Source organism: Schistocerca nitens, chromosome 6 (genome assembly GCF_023898315.1).
Source record: "Schistocerca nitens isolate TAMUIC-IGC-003100 chromosome 6, iqSchNite1.1, whole genome shotgun sequence".
In the NCBI taxonomy this organism is placed as follows: Eukaryota; Metazoa; Arthropoda; class Insecta; order Orthoptera; family Acrididae; genus Schistocerca; species Schistocerca nitens.
In genome coordinates, this window is record NC_064619.1 from 44205990 (window position 1) to 44231375 (window position 25386).

At 39.7% G+C, this 25386-nt stretch overlaps 2 protein-coding genes across 3 annotated transcripts in view; one reads left to right on the top strand and one right to left on the bottom strand.

Moving 5' to 3' along the window:
• The window catches only part of LOC126263669 (peroxisomal multifunctional enzyme type 2), a 533675-nt gene that overhangs the window by 289687 nt on the left and 218602 nt on the right, over positions 1–25386 (top strand). The window lies entirely within an intron of this gene.
• On the bottom strand, positions 11182–21529 carry LOC126263672 (p53 and DNA damage-regulated protein 1). Of its 2 annotated transcripts, XM_049960788.1 has the most exons (3): positions 21410–21529; positions 19249–19485; positions 11182–11481 (listed from the first exon to the last, which is right to left on the bottom strand). In XM_049960788.1, the coding sequence occupies exons 1-3, from the start codon at positions 21438–21440 to the stop codon at positions 11312–11314; spliced, it is 438 nt and encodes a 145-aa protein (XP_049816745.1). In that variant the 5' UTR covers positions 21441–21529; the 3' UTR covers positions 11182–11311. The 2 variants fall into 2 exon arrangements, 1 of the variants encoding a protein (XP_049816745.1); XR_007546883.1 differs by lacking the exons at positions 11182–11481; positions 21410–21529 and adding an exon at positions 20268–21403 and having other exon boundaries at positions 19349–19485.

A 25386-nucleotide genomic window follows, 5' to 3' on the forward strand; every position in this document is an offset into this window, starting at 1 on the left:
GACTGAAAATTCTCTTGTACAGGACCAGTAATGAATATTTGTCAGCCTAAGCAGACCATGCCTGAAGGCAAAGTAAGCCCTTGCCTTGCAACTTGTCAGCAATTATTACCCAGCTTACGTAGTGTCAACGGCTCCATTGTAATCAACAGCTGTTGGTTGAACTGCTTAGACATGTTTATCATTAGTTGAACTGTTGAGAAGGCAACGGCCTTGCCACAGTGGAAACACCGGTTCCTGTGAGATCACCGAAGTTAAGTGCTGTCGGGCGTGGTCGGCACTTGGATGGCTTTCCTGCATCCTCTGCCATTTGTTTTTTCAGTACATATCGATAGTGTAAGCTTTATAAACTTTTACAGTCAGTTCTGCAAGTCGCTCCTGGTTCCAGGCAACGTAGTGTGCATTTGTTGGATAGATGCCAATCAACTGCTTCACACTCTCTGCTCGTAGATCAGCTTTAGAAATAACTTTGCCATACAGGATATCTTTGTCATCAGATGTGAAGGTGGCATCATGAAGTTGATTAAGCAATACAATAAAGACATTATCTTGCTGTTGTATACACTGATTGAAACTGTAGAGGTGCTCGTAAGACTTTCCTTGCTTGAAAATCCATGTACGAAGAAGAGGCTGCAACTGAAACAGGTTTCCAATGAGAACAACGTTTAAATTACTTAAGTCACCATTTGATGTTGCTTTGAATTCTCTGCATCACCTATAGATCACAGCTAACATTTATATATGAGCCTTCATCAATTATTATCAACGAATGTCACTGAATTTTATGACTTCTTTCTCTAATTGTTCACCAGCTAATGGCACACAAGTAATTTGATGCTTCTTGTCATTTCAAAGACTAAAAGCATGATGGCAGGTCATTCCATTTATGTTCTTACCTGCAACACCAGGTAGCACAGTGACAAGAACAGCACCAACCTTACCGTACGCAATTCTATCAATTTGCACATCACACTTAGCACCAAGTTTTTACCAGTTCCACCATCTCCAGAAATGAATAAATGTAGAGGTGGAACATGTGCATGATTGACATACATGCTGATCTGACGTTTGACAATATCATACTTTTCTCCACTAAATTGCAATAAACTATAGTCATGTATAGAGCTGTGATGACACTGAGGCATTATCATAGAGACATTTACAAAATCTCTTACCTAGCGTCTCCCATTCTCTTAATATCCTGAATTTAATACTTTGTTCAAAGGACATCATTTTGACAGTTAAATATCACACCACTGCAAATTTTTGTGTGTGTAACAGATAGGCCTAGATGAGATCAACTTTTTTACATAGGTCACAGCAGCCAATCATGAAATACTTAAATTTTCCCCTCAAATCACTAATAACATTTTTCTTAAATACCCTCATTTACTTCAAGCATATAAATCTCTTTTTGTGAAATTACATGTCACAATGCCCATGTGATACCCCATTTTTCAGTTTCCTGCTCATCATTTGGTTATAAAACTTAGGACAATAACCCAGTATGTACTTTTTTAGGGAGACATGTTTTCATTACATTCAAACATTTGATTAAAAACGATACCTAGTTTTTGAAACTGTGGATTGCTTCTCAGGGACGAAAGAGAGGCAGTCTGGGGAAGGCTGGAAAGGAACGTTATATCATATCATTCAGGTTGCAAGTTGAGAGGCACTCACCTGTTGTGAGAATGAGGGTACACAACAATGAATGGAGAGTCAAGAGAGAGTGAGTGGTCAAAGAGTAAAAAGTATACAGTATGACAAGATAAATAAGAAAATTCTAACAAAGGAAAAAAAAAAGACTTTTTAAGTTGAAAAAGGAGAGTGTGGTGTGTGGATTGTTAACCTAATTCAAGTCCAGGAAGGTGGTGGTAAGTGAGAATGTGAAGGTGACAGCAAGTTTCCATCTCCGAAGTTGAGGGAAACTAGTACTGGATACGAAGATTCAAGTGGATTATGTATGTGTAACAGGCACACATGTTCATTGAGTCTGCTGCAGAGCATGCTCAGCAATTTGCTTAGATTCCACACCACAGACAGCTCATGTATGTTTGTTCACACAATTTTGTGGAAGTCAATCCTATAAAAAGTGTAATGATGTAAACACTCTTTAGTTGGAAGACGACAACATTCACGGTTTTATGTGTTGCTCTGCCTTTGATATTGTAGAAATCATAACTGTGGGAGACTGGAGCAAAAGGTGAAGGGTGGATAGGTTTTACTGGGGGAATAGAAACCTTGGGAGTAGCATAATGAGAGGATACATCTGTTGTGAGGATGAGGATAGACAATGGTGAAGTAACAGTCAGAGAGAGTGGGTGGTTAAAGATAAAAAAAAAAAGTGTACAGTAGATAACAGTGTGTTCTGTCACCACTCTTATATTTCCCAAAGGATGTTACAGAGGTTACAAGAATAATGGAAAGTGACACTGGAAGGTATGCCGAGGGTACTACAAAGAGTTAATCACATTTCTGAGCTTGACCTGAGAAAGTCACAGCCTTGGTGGAGTACTGAGGCATTTGATGTGCTTGTGTATTACTAGGTGACATGGGGTGAGGGTTTCTTTCTTTTTGAAAGAGTTGCATTTATCAAAGGATGAGGCTGCCTGGAAGATACTTTTGTGTACAAAATCTCTGAGGGTGCTTGCATGAGAGGAAACTATGGGAGAGGTAGTCTGGTATACATGCTGAGGGCCCTTTTTTCCTCTTCTAATTTTAAATGTTTCTGCTGGCTGTACTTGGAATGTAACTTCCTAAAGATTAATTGTGGGCAGCAATTTCAGCTCCTTATGATTCTATAGGAACATCAAGTGATTTTTCTTTTCATACAATTGATATGCGGTGGTGGTGAAGTATTACAGATTGGCAGGTCTTCCCACCAGACAAGGTTCTGTACATCTTATGTTGATGACCTGTTTAAATGGTATTCAGTCAACTTCATTGTGTATACAGGACTATTTTCTGTGGACATACAGTTGCCGTAGTCTGTTTTTTCTAACACGATAAATGATGACAGCTAACACTCTCTAACCTACAACCAATATTTTTTCCCTTTCAACACACTGTTTTACCTTAACTTTTAAGTTCAAGCATGCAAGATCATTTCCCTGAATTCCTACACATTCTACAATACAGTACAACAGTCATTTCCTTCAATGACAGAAATAAGTGTGTTCTGAATGTCCTGGACCATTGTGTCATGTAGATAGATTAGCCAGAAAGTCTGAATGGTTCTTAAGGCCCCCCATCACCAGGGCAGTGTATTCATGGTCTTTAAAATCACACAGGGAATTTTCAGTACTAAACAACGAAGTTCTCAGAAGTGAAACTAGAAGTAGGAATGATTTTCATTTGAAATGCATAGCAGGGCTCCATACCAGAAAAGTATGTTATATCAACCCAAAGTATTCTTCAATGTATTTCACACAGAAATAAAGAATATAAAAATGTAAGCCTTATTTAAAATTTCTAATACAAACAGTTTCTATAGCACTGAAGAATACATAAATTATTCACAATGAGAAAAGTCTATCGCACTGTTCAACAATATGGACAATGTGTTTACTATGTCTTTCACATAAAGAATACTTCTGCTGCTGTCAAACTGTTTTCAGTGTTTCAGTGCAGTCAGGTACTCAGAGAGTGAACCTGGCAAATCACAATGATGACTGTAAGAGTGTTTTGCTCTAACTGATATACAATGAGGAGATCCTCTACGATGTGTAGTTCAATATGAGTTTCTTCAGAGTAACATGTTCCATCATTATCCTATTAGGCTTATGAAAGATGTTCATGAGAGAGAAAAACATATATAGATAGTTATTAAGAGGAGAACATTCCACTGTATGTGCCCTTGTTTTATGTCTGTACAGATGTCAGCTCCAGACATCAGCAAGGCATGATGACAAAATGCTCCACCTGCTGTGATAGAGTGCTTGTTCTTTGGAATCATGACTTGGAGGTACCTTGGACTACAAAAAGGAAAACAAGATGCACCACACTGACGTGGTTTCAGTTGCCCGAGACTGTAGTCGTGTGTGTGGTGTGTTGTTGACAAAGGCCTTTGGCCGGTAGCCTGAAGTGTGAAAATCTTTTTGTTGTGCCTATCTGCAACTCAATATCTCCACTATATGGTGAACAGCAACTTTCCTTCCCATAATAATATAATACAAATAGTATCCTGAAAAGGGTTATGCAGGCAGAAGCAGAGAAAGGTGTCTGCACAGCTAATAACAATAAAATGTTATTACTACAGAGAAAGTACACAATAACTCTAGCTACTGAAACAGCTTCCAAGTAAAAGCAGCAAAAAGATCGTCTGGATCTAATCAAGGTTTTTCACAAATATAATAATGGTTCTGAATGTACAACCTGAGCACACACTATTGGTCACTATCATGAAACACTGCCACAGACATATTATATAGATGGCACTGGAGATGACTGGTTTCACTGGTGCGTGCTGCACTCCTGATGAGTACACTGGCAGCATTTCTGATGTTAAATCAAGAAACTGAGGTCAAGTCTGGGAATCACATTGACTTTCAAGTTGCTGGGCAGTGTCCTACAAAGACTGCCTGTCGGGTAGATTAGTGGGAAGTTGTCGAGAAAAAAGTGTGTGTGGATTGGGGGAGTGATGGCGGAAAGAGAGAGGGGGTGATGGGGGGAGAGAGGGTTGGTGGGGGATGGGGGAGAGAGAGGGGTGGATGGGGACAGAGAGGGGTGGATGGGGGGGAGAGAGGGGTGGATGGGGGGGAGAGAGGGGTGGATGGGGGGAGAGGGGTGGATGGGAAAAGAGGGGGGTGATGGGGGGGAGAGGGATGGATGGGGGGAGAGGGATGGATGGGGGGAGAGGGGGGTGATGGATGAAGAGAGAGGGGGTGGTGGGGGAGAGAGAGGGGGTGATGGGGGGAGAGGGGGTGATGGGGGGAGAGGGGGTGATGGGGGGAGAGGGGGTGATGGGGGGGTGATGGTGGGAGAGGGGGTGATGGGGGGGAGAGGGGGGGTGATGGGAAGATGAACAGGGAGTGGAGTGGGAGGGGGATGGAGAGGGGTTGAGGGGGATGGCTGGGAGAGAGAGATGGGGTAACTAAATGCAAAGAACATGTCAGTTGAGTTGTAGACAACAGAAAGAAATCTATTGAAGTTATTACTATGGGTACAGCGTATTACAGTTGGGCATCAGCAATAACAGTGCCCTGAAAGCATTTACAGGTAAGGAACATCCAATCACCATGAATGGAGTCCATTCAGTCTAATACACCAGCCACTGGGTTGGGAAGACGTATTTTGGATTGAGAGTGACTTGATGAGCTTATGTCATCTCACAGACAGCAGCTAATGCATACCAATTCCTTAGAAAATTGTCCGGTCAAGAACTACGGACAACTTTCCTTACAGTATACAAATAAAACACTATGATTTCACCTTATCACTGTGTTTGTTGCACACACTCAAGCTCTCCAACGCCAGCACTAACAGCGCAGAACACACGTTGTTTTGGAGACAGTACTGTGCTTTTTACTTCTCCTGAACAGGAACTCTTTAATGCTGTTGAAAATATTGTGCTATTTTAATTTTCATTCGTTTCACGTCTTCTGCAATCCAAAATTTACATTCAGTGGAAATCTGTGTAGTGTTTACATTCTCATGTTCGCATCTAGCTGACATCTGGAAGTTAGCTCCGCAACTCATCGGAAGATAAGTTTTTCGCTAGCTCTTACTTCATTAAAATTTAAGTGTTTGTTATAAATTTTTTAGTTTACTGTAAAAGTAGTGTCGTGTGATGTTGCCATTGTTAGTGTGGGAGAAACATGTCACAGCTGTGCATTTGTGTTTCAATGGAGAGATTGTAGTGGGGAGGTCAGTGAAGTATCAGATGTGACTCTCATGGAGTTCTGTACTATGCAGTCAAGACAAGAGATTCATGGAACATGCAAGAAATTCATGCCCTTCAAGCATAACTAGAAATGGCACATTTGGAATGAGATAGGCTGAAGTGGGAAGAGACAATGGGAAATGGTAACAAGCAATAAGCTAAAGAAGAAAATCTCATTTCAAATTCTGGTTAGCAATCAAGCTTCACATGTTACCTAAGTAGGTGAAGGGCCTCAACCAGTTCTGCAATGTAGAGTGCAGAAGACTCATAGGAACAACCAGCTCAGCCAGATGACAGAACATATGGGCCTCGTGCAAAGATTTTCATGCCGAAAACCGGGTACTTACAGGAGGAGCAGGGAACATTCTGAACTTGCAACTTACAAGAGTATGTCGTGTAGCATAGTGTATGGAACTGGGACCTAGGAACAATGGAGAGGCTTCATCCCCGCTGTAGCCCGCAGAACTACAGAATCCCACAACAGGCTAGGCTACAGCAGTCCACTCACCCCACCGCCGCCGCCGCCCCACACTGAATATACAGTTTGTCCCCCAGGGGATCCCCCTGGGAACATTTCAAACCAGATGAGTCTAACCCCAATGTTTGTGTAGTAGAGTAATTATGGTGTATGCGTACATAGAGAAAGTGTCTGCGCAGCAATCGCCAACCTAGTGTAACTGAGGCGGAATAAGGGGAACCAGCCACATTCGCCGAGGCAGATGAAAAACCACCTTAAAAATGATCTACAGTCTGGCCAGTACACCGGATCTCAACACAAATCCACCGGGCGGATGTCTGCCGGGGACTGGCAAGCCTTCCCGCCCAGAAAGCAGTGCGTTAGACTGCACAGCTAACCGGGCAGGCTACAAGAGTATAGTATTAACCCTCAAGCAGGTGTGCTGTTTTTCATAACATGAGTGGGTACGCAGCACATTTTGTATACAAGTAAAGAATAGCTATCTTCATGTTACCAAGGTAAACATATACAAGCGAAATCACAGTCTAATCTGAATTTAATTCAACTACTATCAAATAAAGTTACTTTATACAAGCTAAAGCACTGTTAAATTAAACAATACTAAAATAAACTTTCATTACATCACTCTTTTGCTGTGTGCAAGTGTTACCACACAGTAATGACCCACCCAAATCATTAAACAGCTCAGCTGCTTCAAACCCCAGCCAACTGCTTATTCAGTTACTAATCATCTCGTAGACAACTGCCTCATTATGTGATTTTCTTGCAAGGATTGTAAATTTTTTCTCATGTAGCTCGCTGTTTATTTTATGTTACTACTGTTAACTTGTGTGTATAACAACACGACTTATGACTGTGTTAAGCTGATGCAATAAAGAAGGAACTGGTATGGGGTCAAAAATTGTAAAATAACAATGGAACAGTAAAAGACAATATTCTTTGTGGTTGGAGCACTTTATACATACACAAGCCCACTAAAGCGTTAAATGTGACCGGGGGGGAATAAGACCACCTACAGCACACTAGATGAGCTTCTTGTACATGTACAGCATATGAAAAATTTGTAAGTGATAGATGTTCTATGTATCTCTGAACACAATGTAACCATAAGGATAGAGAAATTAAATTTAAGGGATTATAGACTACCATCATTTAGCGTAGAATGCACGTGCAAACAGAAGAAGTTGCAACATATGTAAAGCTAGAGAGACAGTCAAAAATATTGATAGTAGTAGATTTTGGGTAGATCAGAATTAAAGAAGCTTGTATTTGTGAGTTATTGCTGCAGAATACTTCTTTGGTAATTGAAACAGTCTGCAGATACCCTCTAGGAAACTTTCAGCTATTTAAGAGAAAACTAAATGCATACTATCAGACAAGAGGAAACAGATCATTATTTGGCCTTCTTAAATCTGATTTCGGTGGTATATTTTCCAACTTACATACAGCAAGATAATGATAAAGATGCACAGTTAATGGAAATAAAGACTGTAGCACCCTACAGTAGGTATGTCCACACAAAGTAGGGGGCTTATTAATGAGAACACGTTTCATTGGCACAAGAATTTTTTTCAGTCAAAATATGCAATTATTGTACCTCTTTATATAAAATATGACAAGAGAGCCTTAGACAATTATTATCCCATTACTGCACTGGCATGTTTTCCCTAAATATTCAAAAAACAATGCACTCTAGGTTCTGATTTAAATAGAAGCGATTTACCAAACATATTAAGTTTGGATTCCAGAAGGATTGCTTGACTGAGAATGCTATTTATACAGTCACTCATCAAATATTTCAATCCTTAAATAATAAATTATTGCCAGTTAGTATCTTTTGAGATCTTTCCAAGGTGTTCATGTAGATCATATTAGATTCTTAACAAAAACTCAAGTTTTATGGAACTGATGGCTTTGCACACAAATGGTTTGAATTATAATTAACCGAGTGCAAAAGTTATGCTGAATAATTCAAACAATGTTGAAAAGGGAAAATTTTAGTAACTAGGGTGAAATCAAGAAGGAAGTCCTCACAAGGTTCAATTTTGGATCCACTCCAAATCCTTATGTATATGAATTATCTTCCACTCAACATTCATCAGGCAGAAATGGCCACTCTTGCAGACAGTACTAGTGTTATAGTAAGTCAAATGAGATAGAAAGCATATGAAGTGATTGGTACCTATGTTTTTCAAAAAATTATTAAGTGGTTCTCTGAAAATGGACTCTCCCTTAATTTTGAGAACACACATTGTGTTAAGTTGTGAACAACAAAGAGTTATGCTAACAGTTTATGTAGAATGAGAACGCAAGTCAGTAAACACAGTAGAATGCTCTAAATTTTTGGGCGTTCTTACTGATGAAAACTTTGAACTGGAAGCAGCATATTGCTGAGCTGCACAAACAATTAAATGCAGCTACTTTTGCTCTTCTTATAACTGCTACAGAAACAAACCCCTGAAAAATTTCAACTCAATGTCATATGGAATAATTTTCTGGGGTAACTCATCACTTAGAAAGACAGCATTGATTGCACAAAAGCAGAAAGAGTAACATGCGGTATTTACCCACTGTCATCATGTAGGTACCTCAAGGATTTAGGCATTTCAACTGCACTGTCATGATGTGTGCCCCTTTGCTAATTAATTTTTTTATAAATAATCCAGGACAATTTGAGAACAACAGTGAAGTACTTACGTACAACACTAGAGGAGAAAATGACCTTTAGTATCCATTACTACAGCTGTCGGTGGTTCAGGAAGAAATTAAATATACAGCAGCAAAACTTTTTGATCATTTGCCAAGTAAAATAAAATGTCTTACAGGTAGCAAAGCTAGTTTTAAATCTAACAAAAAATCATTTATCCTGGTCAACTCCTCCTATTCAAAGGACAAATTTATATTTAAGAAGTGGTACCTAGCAAAAACAACTCTACTTTTTAAGTGTAGTTCTGTGAATAGTAACGAGTTAAATAATTATTTGTCCATTAATGTTAACATAAATCACAAATACATGGAACTCAGAATTTCTTTTACACAGTTATAGGTGTCTTAAAGAACACTCAGGACAGCCGTAAAAAAAAAAAAAATCTGTGTCATGTCTTGTATGGCGTCATGGCACATGTCATCAGAGAACAACCCAAACAACTGCCACTCAATAATTGAGAAAGACAATGCATTACAGAATAGCAGATTACACATTTGATTAGCACGTCACCTGTATCTCAAATGATTTCTGGGTTGTGCCTGCCCGTTACAGGCCATTTTCGCAAGGTTGGAACAATGGCTTCAATAAACTGGCACCTTCAAGACAAACAGGGTTAGTTGTGTTGTGGCCAGATACACCGCACTGCTGATGTAGAAGAGGACATCCTCCAAGTGGTCGGCCAGAGTCTGTTGATGGGTATCCGCAACATAGTAGGTCCGAGCAGCATTGGCGACTTCTCCATGAACAGCTACTTCAGGCGAGTGAAGCCAATTTTGCCCCACATGCCGATTACTGCACATGGTTCCTACACCATTGGGTTGACGTTCCAGACTTTCCTCTGGTCATTCTTTTGGGAAACCCTCATGCCACACATTCCCATGGATTTCAAACATTGTTTCAGTATTAATGTGTGAGCTGGTATTATCCACTGTTGGGTTTTAGGTGGTGTCCCCACATCTAATTATGTGAATGCTGGGATGGTACCCACATCCCAGTTCAGTTACATGATTCACAAACATTTAGGGGGGGAAAAGTGTTCACACACTTACATAACAGATAACACTAGAACAAGACAGTTGGGAGTACACAAATTCTCTCCTGGGAAAGAGGGGACAGGCGCACAGCTGGAGGGGCATGCAATAATTAACATGTCCACCATGTGGAGATACAGGATCAAGTCCAGGAAAAATAAGAAGAAGAATAGAATAAACAAACACTTGTGAATATGTAGTATGGCAAAGGAATCGTGACAAGCCATTGAAAGGTAATGAATGGTGAGCTGTGCTCTGGTGGTAGATGGGGAGAGGGTGAGGAGATTTGGGGGGGGGGGGGGGGGGGGTGTTTTGTAGTGAGCAATTTTCTGTGGTAGGCTGGGAAGGGTTTTCGGAGTGAGTCTTCGGGTGCAGACATGCTGTGGTGCTCTCTCGTTAGCAAATTTGAGAGTGCATTTTAAGTGTGATTGACACTGTGGGCTGTCGTACTGAGATGATCTCACAGGAGAGTGATTATTTGTGGTCAAGAATAATGAGTCAGAATAGTTTTTTCTGAGAGCATTACCATCAGCTGGCTGTGCCACTGTAACTAGGATATGGTTGACAGAAGAATAAACACAAGATAAAACTTTTAACACTACAGTGAGGACATCAAGGATGTTTTCTGAATCAAACTCCTCACATACAGACTAGTTTTCAGTGGAGCATCTGAACATGACAGCTCACCATGGTAAGTTTCTTGGGTAATGGGAATACAGTTGTCCCAAACACTCAAGTAGTACCGAACCCTCAGGTACAATTGTACATTTTAGGCATCTATCTGTGATAAGCAATAGCAATGCTGTGTGTTCATGAGCATTATTAGCAGGAAAAAAGGCCAGAACTGTCATAGGGTAACACACTGGCAAGTCTCCTGCTCATACATACTGCATATTAAAATTAGTTCAGCAAGCACAGAAGAACACCGAGAGTGGAGTATGCATACTATAGGGATGTCACTGAAAGTAAAATTCTGTACATAAAGGCAGCTTCCCACAGGACACAAATGTGACTGGGGATAATACATAATAGCCACAAAAGTGATTACTGTTAAAAGATAACAAAACCAATGTTAACACATCCTCAGCAGAACTCATTTAATATTTATTCCTGGGTTGTATACAATACAAAACACAGAGTGTGTAAAATTTCTTGCATATCAATCAATACTGTACAATTGTGTTTCTTTAATATCAATGAACCACTGCTTGAAATTTTCAGTTACTGAAACCCATTGCAGTTTTTATAGCACCCATTTCTGAAGATGTCAGTGCATTTAGCATGAGACCAGGTACTGGAGCTTGGTGTTCCATGTCACGCAGTTTATTCACTTTAAGTTTCAGTTCACTGCGCATTTTGTTGATTTCAACGTCAACTTGAATCTGATCTGAAAAACAAAACAAATGTAATACATACTAAATTTGGATATTTGTGAAGCAGAAGAATTCTTTATATTTTCAAAGATAAAATCTAACAATTTTATATCTAACACACAACCAACATCCTACAAATGACTGAACACTTATGAAATTTCAAATATAAAACCTATTAATATCAAATATACATTATTGGATGTATTTCTAAATATCAAGACTCACAAAGTGCTCTACGACAGTTAGGCACCATAAAAAATAATGGAAAATCTGGGACAGAATAACAACAATATCAAATAGATTGAGTGCTAAAACAGGCTAGATGAAAGAAGACTGTTAGGTATTACAAGCTATCAAATGGAATCCTCCTAAAGATGTAGAAAAACACGCATACCTCACTGACATTCATATGGCTTTTGTCACCTCTGGCCATTATGCACTGTCTGTGGAGAGCAGTCATCGTCACAGTGATGAAATCAGGAAAGCAATCTACATCCAAACCTCGAACTTTCAAATTTGCAGTCTGACACTAACAATTAAGCCAAATTATCATCAAGAGAGGACACTGTCACAAAGATTAGACCTGAAAGCACAGAGACATTCTCAAATCTTGGAAAGTCACTCTGTTTGCAAAGCAGGGTGGTTTTTCCTGCATTAGGAGTATTTAAAGTCTACACACATTACTCTCAGGCAAAACAAGTCTGCTCTTTCTTGATCAAACTGTAGGCCTTTTAATGTGTTGTTGTGACTGCTTATTTGTATATGTGAAGTAGGGTCACAATAAGACGATTAAAAACCCTTCCACAAACAAAATATTTAGTAGGAAAGTGGTTCTTGAAGACTTAAATTAATGATTATTTTACAAGGCTGTTACTAAATAATCATCTGGTGGTGGCCAAGCTTGTCCACTAAGGTATATTCTTACTGGCATCCCCGACATAAGGTGAGAAGTGCTGTTACGAAGAATGTGGCTGTGCTTAGTCAATTGCTGGGTTTACATCCCACTTCACACTGTGCCATTACCATGCAAAGCACAGTTTCAGTACCTTACTAATATAAAATCTGTTTTCTTTGCTTATCAGGTTTTACTTAGGTCTGATTTCTACCACTTCTTTAAGCATACAGTCCTAGAAATAAGAGAACCATCAAAGTAACTTTTTTTTATTTCCAGTCAATGGTGCACAAGCAGTTTCTGCCAGTACAAAATTGATGGGGTGACACTTTTAGCACCTTTCCTGAAATGCATGGTTCACCATAATGATATGGGGAGAGGGGGACAGGGGGGGGGGATAAACTCCCAACTCCAAATTCTTAACACTAGAACCACCAGAGCAGTCAAAATGACTGCAACATGTTTCCAAAAAGTTATTTTGACTGCAGTTTTTGTCGTATTGCAATGAGATTCAGTGACTTTTCCAAATTAAAAGTCAGAATCACCCATACTTGTTAACATGTGTATCTAGAACCACAAGAGAGGTCATTTTGACCTCGGTATTGATTACTGTAATAAAATGTCTCACAGCATGCCCTCCTTCCTCTGGTTGAGACTGAATCTATAACAATCAGTCTAAACCAGCAATAATATGCACAATAATGAAACTCTTAATTTACTGATGTCCATTGTTTGTGTCTACGTCTCCAGTCATATTGTCACTCATTAGCTTGTAGCAACATAGTAATCACTGCTCGCAGATCTCTGTTGCTTACCAAAGCAGAATGGTTCACTCTCTTACATGATATTCCAGATGATAAGTCTGAAGCAGAATGTGACCTAGATGCAGAAGACCTAAGAGAAGATGCAGATGAAGATTACTGTCAACCAAGCTATCGTTCTGGAAGCACTGATTCAGATTATGCTGAAAACTTAGTTGTTCAGCCAGGTTAGTAATAATTATGAAATGCATTATTTACATGTCAAAATTCAACTTTCATATAAAATTCAGGATTTATATGACAATTACTCTGAACAGACACTTCTAATTTGATGTTTTCTATTGTTCTATTACAGCAGCAGAAAATGTATCACATAAAAGAAGGTATCAGTAGGGACAAATCAACACATGTCTCCCAGGACCACGTAATACGTTGCTGGGTACTGATGGCATCACGGAGTGGACTGTAGCAGAGTTTGGAAAGACCACATCTGGCAGATTGGCAAGTTACAACATTGTGAAAGAAAATCCGAGACCTACACCATATTCAAAGTGATATGTTTCTGACACCAGCATAGTGAGTGCGTGGCATCTGTTTATTGATGAATCAATAATGAAAGACATAAAACACTGTACAGAAATGGATGCAAAACGTGCTCTAGGAAATGAATTGTGAAGTGTAAGTTTGGAGAAACTGGAGGCTTTTATTGCTTTATTGTACGTGTGTGGTGTTCTTGGAGCCAACACTACTGAACTTGATGAACTGTGGTCTAAAAAGTGGGGTCCACCCATCTTCAGTGAGACTATGGGGAGAAACTGCTTTTGAGAAATTGTAAGATTTTCGCACTTTGACGTTAGAAAAACAAGATCAGAACATTTGACACATATATTCACTTTAGTATCAAAAGTTTGAAGCAAATTTATTGATAATTGCCATTTGACCTATATTCCTGAAAATGTGACTGCTGATGAACAGCTTTTTCCAAGCAAAACAAGTTGTCCATTCTTACAGTCTTAGCGAAACAAGCCAGACAAACTCCGTATAAAATTTTGGCATCTTGTCGACGTTGACTCAAAAGTTTCTGTGCAATGGGTTCCCTTATTTAGGAAAATATTACCACAGATCACGTGGCCAGACTCTTCCTGAAAGTGTAGTAATGAACTTCATGTGGAGGGGATTAAAGAGACTTGAACCTAAGACCCCCAGGAAAGAACTGTCTCAGGTTGAAGGGGATATGCATACACCCACAATGTTGAAGACAGGTAGCAAGAGGGTAAGGGAGGAATCTAAGACTCCCTCCTCCCTGGATAAGTGAATCTAGAAAAAACGAAGACAAGAAATAGGGAAACAGACCTACAGTACTGCAATCTCGGTTTTTAGGACGGGAGTTATCCAGGAAGGCTATCCACTGGTGGCCATCACCTTGCAGCAGGCAACAGGGGCAATTTGCACAGATGGCTCTCTTTGAAAAGATTGGGAATGGGGTGGGGGGGGGGGGCAGGACCCAACTTCAGGATGGTCTATTTAGATCGTGGTGCCCTCATTTTTGTCTGTGAGGGGGTGCACACTGGAATGGCTTAAGGACAAGGTGCCCATGATATCCCCATGGGAAGCTGCTGGTCAAGACGGCAGGGGAGCATCTTAAGACTGCAAAGGTGTCAATATGGGTACCAAAGATCCTTAAGGAAGTCTCTCCTAAGACTGTTCAAGGAAATAAGGGCCCAGAACCCAAAAGTCTCAACAGAAGAGTGAACAACCACAAGGTTGTACCGGAAGGACGAACGCCGGTGGCGCAGGTCGGAGAGAAGTCCCTGAAGGCATAGTGTGAGTGGACCTGAAATCGTTTTTAGGGTTCTTGCAGGTCACTGTCAGGGTTCTTAAAGACCTCAGAGATGGCAGCAAGACGGAGACTGGAGGTGCTGCAGATTAATCTGCAGCACAGTAAAGGGGCCTCTGGTGCTCTGAGCTGCTGCATGGGGAGGCAGGAAGTGGGCGTGGCCCTGATACATGAACCCTGTTTACATAAATAGGGTGTATCGGGCCTCGTGGCACTGGAGGTAAGCTGATTTAAGCTAGGAATCTAAGAAACTCCAGTATATGCATCTATGTAAGAAATGGAATTTCTTTCATGCCGGTGATGGATTTCTGCTCCAGGGGCTTAGTGACCATTAAAATGCAGCAATGTGAGGAAGGTATCACGAGGGAAGCTATTTTGGCCTCAGTATGCCTCCCTTACAAAGACAGCTCTCCTCCTCCTTTGGAGGTGAGGAGACTGGTAGAGGCTTGTCATCGGCAAGATGACCAACTGTTGGTGGGATGCGACACCAGTGCCCACAACCTAGTGTGGGGCAGCAAGGACACCAACAGTAGAGGTGAGTACCTTCTTGAATTTCTTTTAGCTAACAACTTGGAGGTCCTGAATAGAGGCAATGAACCTACATTCTGGAATAGCAGAAGGGAAGAAGTAATTGACATAACCTTTGGTTTCATGATGATGGGCAGCTATGTCAAACAATGGCATGTGGCATTAGGCATTAGAGCCTCATCGGACCACATGTACATTAAATTCAAGATTGAAATGGGAATCAGACAGACCATGACCTATAGGAATCCAAGGAAAACCGAATGAGAGGGACCTTGACTTAGGCTTATCAGAAATTAAAACCTCGATAAGGAATCCAGTAGAGTTTGAGGAAGTAGAAGAGGCTGGTTACCTCTGCCATAGTGACCTCGTATCAGGACAACTGCACAATCACCAAGAAGTGCACAAATGGGAGTGTGCCTTGGTGGAATAATAACTTGGAAACACAAAGAAAACAGGTACGGAGACTGTTTAACACTGTGAGACATAAAGGACAATGGAGCTAAATATTGTGAGGCCCTTGTCAATTACAACCTTACAATCAGACAAGCAAAGAAGGCATCCTGGAAGGCATTCTGTGAGGAAGTGGAGAGCACAGCTTTTCAAGCCAGACTTCACAGAATTCTCACTAGAGTACCAACAATCCAGGAGGTATGTTGAGGAAAGAAGATGGGAATATACAAAGACAGCACACGAGACGTTGGAACTGCTCCTCAAAACTGCCGGACAACACAGACCAAAATGAGATACCAGGGAGACAATGGTTCTCAGGCACTTGAAGACAGGACTGGGAATCAGCCAAGGAGTGTGTGGACTTCAATAAAATCCAACAGTCAGCGGGAACATCTCCAACCGTTCATGTCACCTGGCCCAGATGGAATTTTTCCAGCTCTCCTGCAAAGGGCAGGAGAGAAGCTCATAAGAGTTCTATGCAGGCTATTCAGGGTTAGCCTTGCAGTAAGAATCATTCCCAATGCTTGGAGAACAGTGAAGGTTGTCTTCATTCCAAAGCCAGGGAGAATTGATCATACCAAGGCCAAGGATATGAGACCAACCAGTCTGTCCTCCTCCACTCTCAAAACATTGGAAAAACTGGTTAATGTATACGTTGGGGAGAGGAGGATAATTAGGGCCCCTCTACATTCAAACCAACACACATTTCAACCAGGTAAATCATGTGAGACAACTCTCCACCAACTCGTTGGGAGGGTGGAGAAAGCACTTCACTTCCAAGAAATAGCCCTCTGCATCTTCCTGGATATTGAGGGGGCCTTCAGTAACACCTAGGGACCACTATATGTAGGTGGACCAGGGCCATGCTTAGTGGAAGGAAGGTAGAGGCTACCATGATGAATGAAAAGATGGTAATTAACACCACTAGAGGTTGCCCACAAGTAGTAGTTCTGTCCCCTTTATTGTGGAATCTAGTGGTGAATCAACTCACTGAGGAACTAAATTCCAGAAAATGTTTCTGCCAAGGATATGCAGATGACCTTGTCATAGTAATACTTGGCAAATTTACTGACACAGTTAGAAATATGGCACAAGGAGTATTGTACATTGTGCAAAATTGGTGCAACAAACAGGATCTGAGGGTTAATCCTAAGAAGAGTTTTGTGGTTCCATTTACGAAGAGGCATATCCAACACTCAAGTTGGAATCTAAAGCTCTTCGATGAAACTCTACCTGAGAAGGGAATAGTAAAATATCAAGGGGTAACCTTAGATGAGAAACTAACATGGACCCCTCTCATTAAGAGCAGCCCTGAAATCATTGGCAGCTCCTGTAACAAGATCTAAGATTGTTGCAGATTGCCACAGGACTCTGGTGGAGCTAGGGGGAAGCACTAGGGTAAACCTAGTGTGGGTCCCTGGCCACTCAGGGATCTGTGCAATGAACAAGCTGACAGACTGATCAGGTGGCGGCAAACGACTCCATTTATTGGACTGGAACCTGTCCTGACAATAACCAAGGCTATGATCAAACTAGAACTGTGGAACTGGCTTAGGAAACAGCATGTAGAATATTGGACCAAGGTCCATAAACAAAAACATGGTAAGGTAATGATGTCCAAGCCACGTTTTAAAAGAAGCTCTGTAATCCTGGGACTGAACAGGGAAAGAGATCAAACTCATGACTGAACTGATGACAGACTAAGGGAATTTCTAAAAACACCTACACACAATGGGTATAATGGAAGAAGACCCTAAATGTAGGATCTGTGATGAGGTTGAAGAAACTGCATCGCACTTAATCTTTGAATGCATGGCACTGGAGAGCAAAAGATACAGAATCTTCGGGACAACTAGACCGGAAGAAATTGTGTCTAACAAAAAACTCTGAAAGAGACTCCTTGCTTTATTCAAGGGCACTGGTTGGCTTTACTAGATATACAGGGAGCAATACCGCACAATAAACTCGGTTTCGGTGCGGGCAGTGGTGGGTTAGACCTAAGCTCCCACGTTAATCAAATCAAATGAAGTTGATGGAGCCACTTCAAAAGAAGGGGTGAAACATGACTGGACAATTTTTTTTTTTTTTTTAACTGTGAAACAGGGTTAGAAGCTGAGAACTAATAGTACTACCACTGTTAAACAATTAGATGATCAAGAAGAAAAAACCCTTATGCTGTGAAGGCTAATCTTTACAACTCAGATCTCTTCAAACATTCCAGTGGCACTCTTGCTGCATATCAAGGCAAACGAAACAAGAATGTGCTTCTGTATTGCACTTTGCATTCAGAAGTTGAACTACAAACTGGCCGGGGGCGGGGGGATCACTCCAGACAAGAGATTTCTAGAACAATACAAAATATGGCGTTGATGTGGTGGATCAAATGGCAAGAAAATACACTGTTCGAGACTGTATTCGAAGATGGCCAGTTCATTTATTTTATAATATTCTTGACTCGGCAGCTATCAAACAGGGATGAGGATCACTCGTCGAAATTATATCCTGAAGCTAGCAGAGGAGCTTCGTATGGGGTACATGGACTCGAAAAGTAAGTTGGTGGAAACAGAAGCTAAATGTGGAAACTGTGGAAGGAAATAAAATGAGGAGGCAATGTCAAATGAAGTGTAGGAATAAGACAAGTTATATCTACAAAAAGTGCAAACGGTACATGTATGGTTCTTGTTCGGAGGACATAACTAAGGACGTACGCAGTTCCTCCTGCTAAAGATATGTAATTCACATCAGTTAGTGCAAATAAACCGAAGAAAAAGTCAGGCAGTGTTTTACAAATATGTTGTGATATGTGGATTTGGCATACAGATTTCATGACTGTAAGTGCACTACATAAAATATCACAGTAATTAATTTTATAATAATGAGTACACAATAAAACATCAGCTTCCTTATTAAAAGAATTTGAAATAAAAATTGTGTTTGTTAATGAGATAGAACATTTCTAAAAACTCATTCTTGTTTGTAGTAAAAAGAAAAAAAAATATTGAATTTGAGATATATAATTCATATTATTTTAGTTTTATAAAACTAAAACACATATTTGTAATGAAGATAATGAAAACGAAAATAATAATTTTCACATTGCAGTCAAAATGCCCACATCTGCCGTTAGGTATACAATATGTTCAAGCAGTTCTAGCGTTAAGAGGCGATCCACAAACATGATGATTAAGACCCTGCTAATCTCATTCATCACACTATACACATAGTAAGATACTGACTTGAGGGTCTTCAGCTGTCGTGCTTTCACAGGCTGCAAGCAGAGTGAAGCAAAAGCAAAAATAAATTTTTAACTAACCTCTTTTGAGCATTTCAGTGGCTTTCTTCTCTGGGATTTTTATTAAAAGAGATCCAACTGACACCCAAACTTTATCTGCAGCAGACTTCTGTATAGCTCTGAGAGCTTCTCTGGTCTGATTTCGCCTACGGTCCAGAGCTACAACTTCATTACGATCTCTTAGAATTTCTTCTCCAATTTCTTCAATTTCACTCAACAGTCGCAGACTGTGCTGAGGATTCTCCAAAAGGCCCAAGCCTGTAAAGCCATGTTGCCTATTACATTAATAAACACGGCATTCATTTTGTAAAAATGAACATTCAATTTTTCAATGCTCTCTGCTAATCAAATTCTGTTAAATGCAAACCAACTTTTAATCAATATCAAGTAGGGCCTACTAGCATCTACATTAAAATATTTTGCAAAAAATAACAAAAAAATGGATACTCGAAACTAAAACTGCTACTTGAAAGACAATACTGAGAGTGGCAGTTTTAGTGTCTTCAGTCTTCCCATTCATTTGTTTCACATCAGATAACAAATGTGCTATTTTAACATATTTCTTTCTCTATATCCAGTGGAAATAATAACCACTGCCTGAATTAATAAAAAATAGACAAACACAATGACACTTTTCACAAATTTAAGACGACTAATTTTTGTATTTTATAATTCAAATCATAATGTCTTAATTTCAGAATTGTTAAATAATAACAGCCATATTGATATTTCAAACTAAATGAACTTTTAATATCCTGACAATGTAAAGGTAGTGTGTTAACATACTAGATCTCTCTTTATCATTACTATTGACACATTCACAGAATAAAAGCAGGAAGAGAATCTGTCCAGATCAAGGCCCTTTAATAATCAGTGTACACACAAATCTTTACAATTACCACCATACGTCAACAAGAAAGTGTTAATCACCAACAAATGTAAAGTATCTGCACAAAATTATGCAGGTCTCAGCCATAAGTAGAATGCATGACATGTAGGTGCAGTAGAATGTTTTAATTAAGACAGTACTTTCTGCTCACCTCAAAGTACTAGTTTTCAAGACGATACAAGAGTACAAACCGCTATCAGGTTTTTAGCTTAGGATTTTGCGTAACATTCTCTCCTTCCTCTTTTCATTCAGAGAAAAAAGTTCCCTTTTCTTTCTTCCTTTACATTTTCTCTCTATTCGGACAGCTTCAGTAGAAAATGGGTCAAAATGTGTTACTCTGGCAGGCATTTTTGTAGGCTGACCGAGTCCCTGCCTATCCTTTCTTAACACAGTTTTTAAAGGAAACTTTTGACCAGATCCTTCGGGACCCAGTCCCTTTTCCTTGTCCCAACCAGCTTTCAACAAAATCTGGAAACCTCTATTGCTCTCTGGAATAGAATAATAGGTTCTGCCCCCACCAGGGTGAGAGTTAAAAAGATGAACAGTTGAAGTGAGATGTTTCTCTTTTTCATCACTGAAACTGCGTTTACAAACAGCACAGTAGAAAGCACTTACGTCCTTTTTTCTACGAGATATTGGTTTCTCTTCTGAAACGGGCCTAGAACTCATGTAATTAACAACATGAAAATGCTTCATTTTTTCGGCAATACTCAAACAACTATTCCCACTTCTGTCTTTCACGTCGATGTCAGCGCCGCTTTCCACGAGCAGTTTTACTACATCAAGAGATCCTGAGGCAGCAGCGCACATCAGAACTGTCCAACCATACTGATCAACAGTATTTATGTTACTCTCTCTTCCTTTCAATAACGACGCAACGCTGGAAACGTCGTTACTTTGAGCAGCCTTCATTATATTGTTGATCCAGGTAGTTCCGTCTAAATCCAAGGGCGTGCTGGTCACGGGAGAGCTTTCAGTGGGATCGGCATGCCGCACACTTTTCAAACATATTTCCGCAGATGTGGCTGCAGAAGTTACATTCCCCACCGATGTCTTTTCGGGTTCTTGTTTCACAATTTCTTCATACAGCCTCTTAGCTTCGTCACCAGTGAGATTCTGGCTTAAAACAGGAACAGTTTTTCCTTTTCGCGGAACATAGGAGTCTCCCTCTCTTACAAATGTTTTCCACTGGAAAACGGCAGTAGAAAGAGATTGCCAGTTTGGATGCAAAGCCATGACAGCTACAAGGAATACCAATTCAACACTGGGGCTATCCACATCAGCGCAACTCACCACCGTCGGCTTTCACACCAGACATAACCATTCCTGCAATTTTTTTATAATTATCTTTCACAAGACCAAAAACATATATTGAAAACTTTCAGTCACTGCAGAAACCGCACCAAAGAACACTCTGACGAAAGATAACAAAGGTACTATTTTCTTGATGCTGCGAGCTAGACAAACCTCATGCATTGAAAAGTGGCGCAATGCTAATACATCATCGTCGTCATTGTCATCATCTTCACCACCGTTATTATTGTTATTATCAGAGAGTGAATTCAGTGTATACTTAATGATAACACTATAATTATTAAACAATTGACATTTCTTACAAAGATCTAAGCGAATAATTTCTAAAAAGACATACAACATATCACCATTACTTGCAAATAACACGGTACAAATTAAAATAATCTGCATCGGCTGGAACACCGACCAGAAGATAATCTACTTCTCTGAAACTAATTCTTAAAATGTTTACCAGTACTGACATACAAAATAAACAGAAAAACAAGCTTCCCAGAAATCAGAAAGAAATTAGCCATTCGCGTCAGATGTCAACTTTTGAAAGTCGGTAATCAAACATGTACAGGGTGCATACAGAATATAAGTCCAAAAGAAATACAGATGGAATTGATAGGAGTTGATTTGCTTAGAAAATTGCAAAAGGCAACAGGAGGTTTTACTTGAGCTTGCATCTTTATTGTAGTTGATCTGTTTTCCAAATGAATATGTTTTTCGAAATTGCATTCTTCAAATAAATAAACCAATAAAAACATGATATTAAAAATTAAAAGACTCTACTTTGGCTTTTAGGTATGTAAGATTATATTTTGATTTTCGTACTCTGCATGGGATACCATGTTACACCTTTATTTATGCCAGACTATTTCCAACAGTAATGACCAAGATTTCGGCTCGCGGGCCATGCTCGGGTCATAATGCCAAATCGTTCAGCCATGCTTTCTGAACTCTAGAGGGGGAAGAGTGGAAAAACATCGAACACGCCGCATTTAAATGACAGTGCAGTCGAACTGCATACGATTTGGTTTTATATTTCACATTTCTGAACAACACAGATCACAAACAAAATAAATTTTAAGTATTACTTGATTATTTTTGGCTCGCTGAAGACAGAATATCGTTTTTTTTCGGCGCAGACCATCGACATACGGTTGCCACGTAATCGTGACTATTTTAATTTCATAATCGAAAAAGGTTTTTCGCAGAAATATGTCGATCGAAATATTGTAGCACTTTTGCAACATGATTATGGAGACTTGGAAAATCTGCCTGAGGAAAGCAATTTAGACGTCCTGGACAGATATAAGAGTAAAAAGACTTGACATTAAAACTGGAATTACCTTGTAGGTCAATTAATGACGTCTGCACATGCAGAGAGGCGCTTTCAACTGAAGTGGTGAACGGTTTCGAAAACAGCTCGAAAACAGTGTCATTAAAATCTTTCTAAAATTATCCTCGTAATTCACATAAGTCCACAATGAATTCTTCACACCTCCCGCTTTCTTTAATGCCAGTGTGCTTAGGGAACTGGACTATCTCTGTCAGTATGGGTTCCATCTACAAAGCGATTTTCTTTCTTAATATTTCTCCACGAAATCAGAAAGAAGTTACCTTGCAATGTCTATGGGTAGTGTCTGCAATCCCTTCTGGCTGTTCCAAATTTTGTTCCTGCACTCCCTTTTCTTCCATTAGTCAACAACAGCGAGTTTTAAATCGAAAAATCGTACCAGACATGCTCCTTGATTTAAACAATGCAGCTTTCAGTAATTTATAAAGTCTCCATACTCGTCGTTTATTTCCACCGAAAACTGTTGCAACTGACTATGGAATAATGGGCGCGACTTCAGAAATTTTACTATTTATACCACCCATTTTCCGTAACTGCTCCACGCCTGCAAATTTAGCACAAAGCGCTTTTTCAGGTACAGAACAATGAATACCGTCTGTCGATTGTTCTAATGTTTTGTTGTTCCATTTTCATCTAAATGTTTAAATTCCTTCTACATCTAAATCTACATGGTTACTCTGCAATTCACACTTAAGTGCCTGGCAGAGGGTTCGTCGAACCATTTTCATACTACCTCTCTACCATTCCATTCTCGAATGACGCGTGGGAAAATGGAACACATAAATCTTTCCGTTTCTCTTTTTTTATTGTAATGAACATTTCTCGCTATGTAGGTGGGTGACAGCAAAATATTTACGCATTCGGAAGAGAAATTTGGTGATTGAAATTTCGTAAATAGATCCCACCGCAAAGAAAACCGCCTTTGTTTCAGTGACTGCCACCCCAACTTGCGTATCATATCAGTGACACTCTCACCCCTATAGCGCGATAACACGAAACGAGTTGCCCTTCTTCGCACTATTTCGATGTTCTCCTACCTGGTAAGGATCCCATACAGCGCAGCAGTATTCCAGCAGAGGATGGACAAGTGTAATGTAGGCTGTCTCTTTAGTGGGTTTGTCGCATCTTGTAAGTGTTCTGCCAACAAAGCGCAGTCTTTGTTTCGCCTTCCTCACAATATTATCTATTTGGTCTTTCCAATTTAAGTTGCTCATAATTGTAATTCCTAGGTATTTAGTCGAATTGAAAGCCCTTAGATTTGTGCGATTTATCGTATACACAAAATTTCTTGGATTTCTTTTAGCACCAAAGTGAATGACTTCGCACTTTTCTTTGTTTAGTGCTAATTGCCACTTTTTGCACCATATAGAAATTCTCTCTAGATCATTTTGTAATTGGAATTGATCGTCTGATGATTTTATAGACGGTAAATTTCAGCATCATCTGCAAACAATATAACGGGGCTGCTCAGATTATCACCTAGATAATTTATATAAATTAGGAACAGCAGAGGTCCTATGACACTACCTTGCGAAACGCCAGATATCACTTCTGTTCTACTCGGTGATTTACCGTCTATCACTAAGAACTGTGACCTCTCTGAGAGGAAATCAAGAATCCAGCCACACAACTGTGACGATACTCCATATACATGCAGTTTGATTAATAGTCGCTGGTGAGGAACGGTATCAAAAGCCTTCTGGAAATCTAGGAATATGGAAACGATCTGAGGTCCCTTGTCGACACCACTCATTACTTCATGGGAATAACAAGGATTATATTTTCTGAATCCCTGTTGGTTATGTCTCAATAAGTCATTTTCTTCAATGTGATTCATAATGTTCGGGTACAGTATTTGCTCCAAAATCCTACTGCAAATTTAGGTTACTCCTATTTCCTTTCTTGAATATTGGTGTGACCTGTGCTACTTTCCAGTCTTTAGGAACAGACCTTTAGTGAAGTGAGCTAAGAAAGGCGCTATTGTGCCTGCATACTCTGCTCCATTAGATTAGATTAGATTCGATTAGTTAGTTTTTCGTTCCATAGATCCGTGCTGAGGAAATCCTCGTTGGATTAGGAACATGTCAATTTTTTTTAAGCTGAAATAACAATACTATTAGTATGAATATATACAATACATCATTTGTTTCTATTAAAAAATTCTTCAATGGAGTAGAAGGAGTTGGCCACTACTAAGTCTTTCAGGCTCCTTTTAAACTGATCTTTATTTGTAACTATATTTTTTATGTTTGCTGGAAAATTATTGAAGATGAGTGTTCCTGAGTAGTGGACCCCTTTTTGAACTATAGTAAGTGCTTTTAAGTCCTTGTGCAGATCATTTTTGTTCCTGGTATTGTATGTATGAACTGAGCTGTTTGTTGGAAAAAGAGATATATTATTTAGGACAAATTTCATTAATGAGTAAATATACTGAGAGGCAGCAGTTAGTATACCCAGTTCTTTGAAGAGGTTTCTACAGGACGTCCGTGAATTTACTCCAAAAATAATACGTATTACTCGCTTTTGGACTCTGAAAACTTTTGTTTGACTTGAAGAGTTACCCCAAAATATTATACCATATGACATTATGGAATGAAAGTAGGCAAAGTATGCA

Bases quoted from the DNA above. Each gene is read 5' to 3' on its own strand.
- LOC126263672 (XM_049960788.1), bottom strand. From the start codon at position 21,440: ATGGTTATGTCTGGTGTGAAAGCCGACGGTG. The intron at 19,486-21,409 runs GTGAGTTGCGCT...ATGGCTTTACAG, and splicing joins TGGTGTGAAAGCCGACGGTG to GCTTGGGCCTTTTGGAGAAT. The intron at 11,482-19,248 runs GTTAGTTAAAAA...TTTGTTTTTCAG, and splicing joins CACTGAAATGCTCAAAAGAG to ATCAGATTCAAGTTGACGTT.